Source organism: Thermobia domestica, chromosome 2, assembly GCF_964235325.1.
Source record: "Thermobia domestica chromosome 2, izTheDome1.hap1.1, whole genome shotgun sequence".
Taxonomy (NCBI): Eukaryota; Metazoa; Arthropoda; class Insecta; order Zygentoma; family Lepismatidae; genus Thermobia; species Thermobia domestica.
The window spans coordinates 130,154,181-130,163,283 of NC_137455.1; the positions used below are offsets into that span (position 1 = coordinate 130,154,181).

A 9,103-nucleotide genomic window follows, 5' to 3' on the forward strand; every position below is an offset into this window, starting at 1 on the left:
CCTCCATAGGAGAATATGTTGTTAGAGTACATATTATACAGTGCTCTATCAGTACTCGTTGTATTATCACTCAGAGTACATATTGAAATTTGAATTTAAGTGTGTTGAAAAGTTCAAATCTGGTAGAATTCGAACCTGGGCGTACTGAGTGGAAGATCAATGTGGTAACCTCTTACCCCAATCAGCCACTTGATGTTGCACAAAAACTGTTATAATAATTAAAAAGCTTTTGTGTAAGACTAGACGAGATACTAAGGTCCGTACAAATAGGCGTTCTTTAGGTGGGTTATTGAATGAATTATTCATCATTTCCCTTTTCAACTCAGAAACATGTTACATAGCCTTCCTCAACGATGAAAATATCTCAAAACGTTCCTTAAAGCTGAGTAATCCCGCAGTTCGACTTCTATTTTGGAAGGAGAAAATATGGTAAACGGTATTATTGAACTCCTTAAATTGTATCGAGATGTGCAAGAAAGTTAGGGTCCGAGATATTGTAAGGTTAAATATGGTTCGCAAACGTATCTTCCCTATCTAGTAGTTTATTTTGTTAGCTTTACATGAAGGATTTGTGGTATAATTGTAACTCAAGAAACCACCTACCGGCAGATAGGGTTAGAATTTCTCAATTAATTTTCTTCATCAAATTTTATTGTATAGATAATTATAAACATAATTTTATTGGTTGTTGTCGTTTATTATTATTATTATTATTATTATTATTATTATTATTATTATTATTATTATTATTATTATTATTATTATTATTATTATTATTATTATTATTATTATTAACCATCATTCTAACCGTAATCATTCCACGGGTTCAACCTAGTTTACATAAGTTATTTTGACGTAAAATAGTATGTGACTTATGCTAAAAATACGCTTATACATTCTAAGAACTATAACTTTCACTTATTCAGCGCAAAAGCTAGCATGGAGCAGAAACGTACTTCACAGAAAAGACAAAAGCAGATTTAAGATAGTTTGAGAAACAGTCGACTAGTTTGAGTGAACTCTCTTTTCATTAGAAGTTTATGTGTTCAATCCTGTAGTGAATTTCTAAATCACTTGACATAACAAATATAATAAATTCCATTTAAATATCAATGAAAATTCAGTGTTGGGCAGAAAAAAAATAAAAAGTCTATGTGTATGCTACTTACAATATAATTACCTATGTGTTACCTTTATGGTTTATAGATAATACATCGTATGTCCCTTTTAAGTTTTCATAACGTTATAGATTAGACATTACTTTTACAGAACACTGTACAATCAAGAAGTTGTTGTGATGAGGTTTTATACTGACGAAACTCTTTCCTAGGTGAGATTGCGTCACATAAGTTTCTGATTAGGCCGGACTCTGTAGGCCTACCGCGAGATTTTGGACAAGGTTTCGGCCAGGCGAGATTTTGAGTGAGGCGAAATTTGGCCTGTAAAATTTTGGACATGCGAGATTTTGGCCACGGGAGATTTTGAGCCGCGAAGTTCTGGCCGCTATATTTCGGCCGCGAGGTTTTGTACACCTACCGTTAAAAACGCCTATTATATGCTCTTTGAAAGACTCGAACACTAAATGAGCGCCTCGTTACCCGAAGTCAAATGCACGAGACCGTCCGACTGTTGCTACGGTGGTTCCCTAAGTTAGTTTAATTATTCTTTCTTACCGACTTGTTGCCGTGATTCTCTTTTGATAGGCATTCAACTAAAAGCTGTTCTTGATTAAATGAAGTCACCTTTATAAGTTTATAATTGAGGGAGTATTCTATAATAATAATAATTATATTATGCCTATTTTCTAACACACCAATGACTATTATTTTAAAGTGCCGTTTCAGTTAATATTAATCATAAAATATGTTTCACAACTATAATTAAACATAAACCAGTTTATTACCTATTAATGACGCTGATATCAGGAAGCCAAATGTCCTTAGGAGATACTTGAAAAAATGTTACGTTATCGTATTCTTCAGGATTCCACATTAAATGTTGATCAATCCAATCCTAAATAAAATAGACTGTATATTAGAAATATTCATTAAAACTATAGCATAGTATTAAATAGGACTTTTATAAAATATAACCAAAATTCAATTAGTACGGTATGTACTGGTATCCAGTGCAGATCTAGGCGAAATCGATCAACTATCGACCAGATATTTTCATTTGACTAGTACTTGAAAAGAAATGGGAACACAATAATCCATTATGTAAATTATTTATTGATTTTAGAAATGCCTACGACTCAGGAATGAAACATTGTGATACATTCTTACAGAATTTGAAATACGAATAAAGCTGGTTAGATTAATTAAGATATATTTAAATGAATCCCAAAGTAAAGTCCGGGTAATTAAATTCTTGTCTACAATCTTTCACGTCGAGAGTGGCGTGAAACAAGGAGATGCTTTTCCGCCATTATTATTTAACTTTGTCCTGGGATACGCTATAAGGAAAACCAAATATAGCAACAGGGCGTAGAGCTGAATGGTATTCACCAGGTTATCGCGTGTGCTGATTATGTAAATTTAATAGGGGTTGATAGGACAACAGTAGAAAGAAATGCAGAGGTCTTATTAAACGCTTGCAGGGACAGGGTTTAGAAATAAATGCAGAGAAAATTAAATACATGGAAGTTCGTCGGGATTGTAATACTGCAAGTTATGGATGCGTTAAAATATCAAATAATGCTTTCGATAAAGTAGATACTTTCAAATATCTAGGATTAATATTAACAGACCAAGACCATATTCACGAAGAAATTATATGTCGACTAAATGAACGGAATTAGTGATAATATTTAGTTCAAAATCAAATTAGTCTTTTGTCATTTCGAATTCTGTCGAGAAATTTGAAGTTTAAAATATATAAAACGATAATCATGCTTGTTGTTCAGTATTGTTGTGAAACGTGATCACTTACTCTGAGAGAAGAACGCAAACTGAAAGTATTTGAGAATAAGATCCTGAAACGAATATTCGGACCCAAGAGGAACGGGAATGGGAAATGGCGGAAACTTCATAACGAAGAACTGCACAATTTATACAGTTTACCATTCATTATTAGGGTCATCAAGTCTAGGAGGCTCAGATGAGCAGGTCATGTAATCTGAATGGAAGAAAGTGGGAACGCTTCCAAAGTTTTAAGTGTAACTCCAATCCAGAAACGACCGTTAAGAAAACAGACGAAGATGGGGGATAATATTAAGGTGGATCTCGCAGAAATAGGAATACAAATTAAAAACTGGATACAGTTGGCTAGGGATAGAAGTCAATCGAGAGCTTTTGTGAACGCAGTATTGAACGTCCTGTTCCATAGACAATATATTTTGTTAGTTTATGTACTGATATAAACTACATATACTTGTTTTACCATTTACAAGACATAGTCAACCCTGTAATGTCCTTCTTAAGTTTTGATGACGTTGAAAATTAGACATTACTTTTACAGAACACGGCTCATATGCATCAATTATTTCGTTGTAACTTGTCAGTTTCAACACCAAACATTATAGGAACGTTGAGGAATCCGCGCAGTGCGTAATATCGCGTATTGCAGGGCTGAAAAGCACTGCAACGCTAAAATATGTGCGTCACACTTGTAGCAAGAGTGATAAGAACCGTCAAAAATATTACAGTAGTACGTGTGTTATTTGTCGTGTGACCTCGTGTTCAAGAAAATTGATTTTTGGTATAATTTTTCTCTCAAAAAACTTAAAGGGTAGTAGAAAATGCATCACCTTTTATTGTAAAAGTTTGCTATAGAATTAAAATTTGTGAGGATATTTCGCGATAGATTTATCACGAAGTCCGACTAACTGTGAAAAGTAGAATGTTTTTAACAAGTACGAAATGAAATTGCAGATTTCTCGTACAGAAGGCACGGATATTCAAAAAGAGTTTATTGGTATATACGTAGAAGCCATGAAACTTGTGAGTTGAGTTGAGTTGATTTTGAGTTTAACGTCCCGTTCAGCAGCGAGGCTATATGAGACGTGGACCTACTAATTAACGTGGAATCCGAACCACATGAGCTCCCGCCGGGAATCGAACCCGGATCTCAAACATGAAATTTGTGAATCCGTTTAAATCTTGAATTTGATTTTGTCACGATTTTTCCCTCTCCTGCCTCACACTAAGTTTTTACGATCAGACACGACTGAATATACGGCAAATAATTGGGGGTTACATCTCTTGTAACGTATAAACTTAGTATTCACATAAGTCATTTTACTTTATGTCACAACAACTCATGTAAAAGTGAATCCATGAATTGATGAGGTTCGGAGTCATTGTTAATAATAATAATAATAATAATAATAAAGCAATAATAGAATTACAATAATAATTACCTAAACAATAATATTTGATGAAGAAAGGTAATTAAAATGGTGAGATTTGATCCCGGGTCTGTCGTTGGGTTGTTTTGTACGATACTACTATGCTACAAATCTTTTGTGTAAAGATAATAAAATAAAGTATTAATTGAAGAGTATGAGGCAAGAACGTGGTCACCTACAATTTTACTATTTTAAAAAATTAGAGGTTTCCTGTTGCACAATTCATTTTAAAAGTTAGAAAGCTGATTTTTCACATAAGACTATACATGAAGAATTAACATAATTGTATCAAATCAATATAGCGAATTTTTAATTTTGTATGCTGCTGTATGGATTACCGGTACCATGTTTTAACATTTAAGGATTAATTGATACAAATATTATTTTCTGAAACGTGAGTGTTTACTTTGCGCCTTGGCTTACATTTTGTATTGGATTTTCATATCAGAAAACAATATTTTTTTGACTCATTAATACAAAACATGAGTATTACAGAAATGTACCTAACGACATAAAGACAACTTGAACGAGTGGAGTTTTAATTCTGCTAATGCAAATATTACAAACTTTGTGAAAAACCTTACTGTCTAAAGAAATCGATTCTAAAGTAAGAAGAAAATCTAATATAAAAACGAATTGTTTTAACAACATCCAAACAGAAATTTACACAAAAATGAATCTTGGAAATTTAAGTTTTACGTCCCACGTATATGCCGGCAAGGCTAAAGGAGACGGAAATGAATCTTGGAGTATATTGGTCTTCCTCTGTATCATCAAGTTCTCCTATGTTAATTTGATACACACGTTAGAATATTAATATTGATGCTATTTCTGTTTTTTACCCCATTTCTAACCATTTCTAACCTAACCTAACCCAACCCTAACGGTTGTTCAGTTTCACTCCGCCAGCCTTGAGTATTTGTCACAATTAGGTTTGTTTTCTACATCAAACAAAAAACTATAGTTACTTAGGATTCGAAAAGTGGGATATAGGCTCTTCTTCACCAAAGTAAAGCAGTATTAATAAAAGAAAATCACGTCAGGCGACGTATCAATAATAGTTCTTTCGGTTTCAGAACCAGTTCCTGAATCTCGTTATTAGCAACAGGCCTAGGAGATTTGTAGGGGTATGATCCCCAAAGTCTGCATGTATTCCCTCCGTAAAATATTTAGGTCATTTCTTGGATGGACTACTTTCATACATGTATTGATCATCAGGGCCGTCGCGTGGGTTGTAAGCGCCCGGGGCGAGAATTCCCAGGCACCCTTTCCCTTGTGTATGAAAAACAACCACAGTTTATTATGTACTTCTAGATTTAAATATGGAATGTAAGATCATAATGTAAGATAAAAGAAGTTAGTATTATGTCAATTTTATACAAGTGAATGGCTTTTGTAGTTAACACTTAAAAGTTATTGAAAACAGGTTTTGAATTATTGAAATCGAGTGCTATTCTTGATTATTTTGAACTTCATATATATCAACGTAGTAATAGCATAGAATACACAAATAACGATACAAATATTAAAAATATATATATTCTCGGAGAGGGCTGGAGAGAGTTCCAGTTGAATAATCCTAGACGATGTTTTACATTACCGGTAATTTTCAAGTTCAATATTCTGTTGGGATCCCTCAAGGATCTAATCTAGATCCCCTGTTGTTTCTTCTTGTTATTAATGATATTTCCCTGTGCATCAAAACTTCTCTAGTTCTTTTTGCCTACCATCCCAAATTATACTCCAAAATAAGTTCATTTGATGACTGCTTGAAACTTCAACAGGATCTATAGTTCAAATATGGTGTGATAAGAATAAATTAGTCCTAAATGTGTCTAAATGTAAATCTCTATCTTTCACGAGGAAAGAAAATCTAATTAACTTTACCTATACAATAAGTGGCACTTCCTTGTGTACCCCAAATACTATCAAAGATCTATGAGTTATATTTAAAAGCAAATTAACCTTTGCTCAACACGTTGACGCAATAACGAGTAGTGCATATAGAAACCTAGGTTTAACTTATAGGATAGGACAGGATTTCTACAAAGAATCAACATCTATAACGTTATATTTTTCGTATGTGAGGTCAATATTAGAATACTGTTCTACTGTTTGAACACCAAATGTCACTAAATACTCTCATGCAATAGGAAATTTCCAGTTTAAAATTTTAAAAATGTTTCCATACAAGAAAACCGGTTTCTACCCAATACAAAGTATGTCCCCTATGAAGACTCAGTAACGAATTTTAGCTTTCAAACGTTAGAAAAAAGAATATGGATGTTTGATTTGTTGTTCTTACATAAATTATTAAACGGTAAAATTGACTATCCAGAATTAGTTTCAGAAGTATTATTACCTGTCCTAATAGGTAAGACTAGAACAGCAAACACTGGGACATTCTATTGTAGAAATGGAAGAACTAATATACTACGTAAGTCTCCTCTGTGGAGAATGTGTGCTTCATATAACGAAATGATTAGTAGTGTATTTAGTATGTAGTAGATGTATTTAGTATGTAGTAGATGTATTTAGTATGTCCGATTTCGTGTAATAGATGTATTTAGTATGTCCGAAAACAAGTTCAAAACAATTGCCAGGCAATAACTTCCGCACAATTAAACAACGTATATTTGTGTATGTATAATAATGTATGTTAGATAATTATGTACACGACACTATAACTGGGTATTAAGCTTTTTGTGTTGTTCTTATGAAATAAATAAATAAATTTTACTTAGCCGTAGCCTGATCATTATTAAAATATCTAAATTAACATTTTTTTTTTTAGATTGCATTTACCAACATAATTTGAATTCCTTGAATTTTGTTGATTTGTCGTCATGGCTCCCCCTGGTCGCGGCGCCCGGGGCAATCGCCCCGGACGCCCCGCCCACGCAACGGCCCTCCTGATCATCATATGTATTCTGAATCGACGATGAATATTTAATACAGAAACTCTCTACTTGAGGAGGAATTCAATCGCTGTCTTCCGTCTAAACTTTACGTCACTATTTATATTACTTTCTGGTAATGCCCACTAGGCACCCATTTGGCCCAAAATATGTCATTGCAAGTACAGTACTCCAGCTATCATATGAAGAGTATTTACTTAGAATTGCATGCTGCTTGGAAGAAATGACTTACTCATGACTTTCAGACATTGTATCTATATGATATGATTTAAAGGAAATACACTGAATAACCAAAACATTATGACCACCTGTCACTTATTAAACAAAGACGTTGTTCTGACGTAGGATGCGAGGGGTACAGGGGCTAAACGATGACAGGAATTTCACTCGATCAGATAGTTTGCTACTCATGCGTAGAATGGGGAAGGTTGACAATATAGGGTTTGACAGAGGGAGATAATGTTGGATTGTGATGGTCAGTCGGCTAGGAACTAGCATTTTAGAAACAATGAGACTTGCTGAGTATTCGCGAGCTGCAGTGGTTAGTATCTTTCGAAGGTGGGAAAAGCACGATGAATCCAGCATCAAATTACAACACATGGGGATGCCACACCTCACTAAAGATGTGGAACGTCGTAGATTATTGAGGTTGGTAAAAACAGGATAGGACGCAAATTGTCGCACAATTATCAGCAAAATTTAATAGGCCTTAACAACGCACAAAGCACAAGTGTGCTGAACATGCAGTTTACAGTACACTGTTACATATGGGCCTCCGCAGCCGAATTCCTCACATGTATCAATGTTAACCGTCGATTACGACTAGAATGGGCTCGTCATTGGGCCGCCGAGCAATAGCACAATGTTGCATAGTTTGATGAATCATGTTGATGGCCGTGTCAGATTGCGTCTTCTTCTAGAGATACAGCTGCTCGAGACGTACACAGTAAGGTGACGACAAGTCGACGGTAGATCATTTATGATTCTGGGTTCAACATGGTGATTCATGGGCCTAGTAATGTATGCGAAGGACACCATGACGGCTCCTAGCTATCAGTAGTTCATTGATCATGTACACCCAATCATGTCGGTCATATTTCTATTTCTAGTTGGTCTATATGTTTCAGCAAAACAATGCTTCTTGTCTCAAGGTCAACGTTGTTTCCAGTAGATGTAAGAGCATGCTGGTGAATTACAGTTGCTGGAATGGCATCTAAACTCTCTCAACTTTAATACAATTGAACACTTCTGGGTACGTTCGAGCTCATCGGTACCCCTTCGCGGAATTTACACGACTTACGAGAGGTATGTATGAGGTGCACCATGCCTCCAGCGACCTACTAAGGCCTACTTTCTTTCATGCGAAACCGTATTGCTGCTTGCGTGCGATATACCAGATATTAGGCAGATATTGATAATGTTTTGACTAGTCAGTGCATAATGTTCTCACAAAAATGTAGAAGTCAAAAAATTACTCACCATATATGTGAAGCCTTCAATAGTAACAGTGTTATAGCTGTCCTCCTGTGTAGCAATATAAATTAAGATTAATAATAACACTTCTTGCGTCTTCGTTACAGCACAATGATTTAGATATACAGGAATACCTTGCAGAACACGGTTTTAAACGACGCGATTATTATTACAAGTAATAAGTGTGTAGCTGTAAGGAGTATCTGTATCATTGTTAATAGCACTGTGTCACCGTTAGGAGCGCATAAACAACAAGATATAATCTGCTACTGAACAGCGTTTTTCTTTTTTCTTTACATATACAGAAGCTCTTTATTGTGACATAAGCAAGAGGACAGTATGTGATATGACTAATGAAATATAG

General features: G+C 34.7%; 1 protein-coding gene across 1 annotated transcript in view; it reads right to left on the minus strand.

The window, feature by feature from the left end:
- The window catches only part of LOC145679165 (acetylcholine receptor subunit beta-like), a 28,205-nt gene extending 20,690 nt beyond the window's left edge, over window positions 1-7,515 (minus strand). The window contains exon 1 of the mRNA XM_081749756.1: window positions 7,499-7,515. Coding sequence (XP_081605882.1) covers window positions 7,499-7,515 — 17 coding nt within the window. The remainder of the gene's footprint in view (window positions 1-7,498) is intronic.
- Between the last annotated feature and the right edge of the window lie 1,588 nt (window positions 7,516-9,103).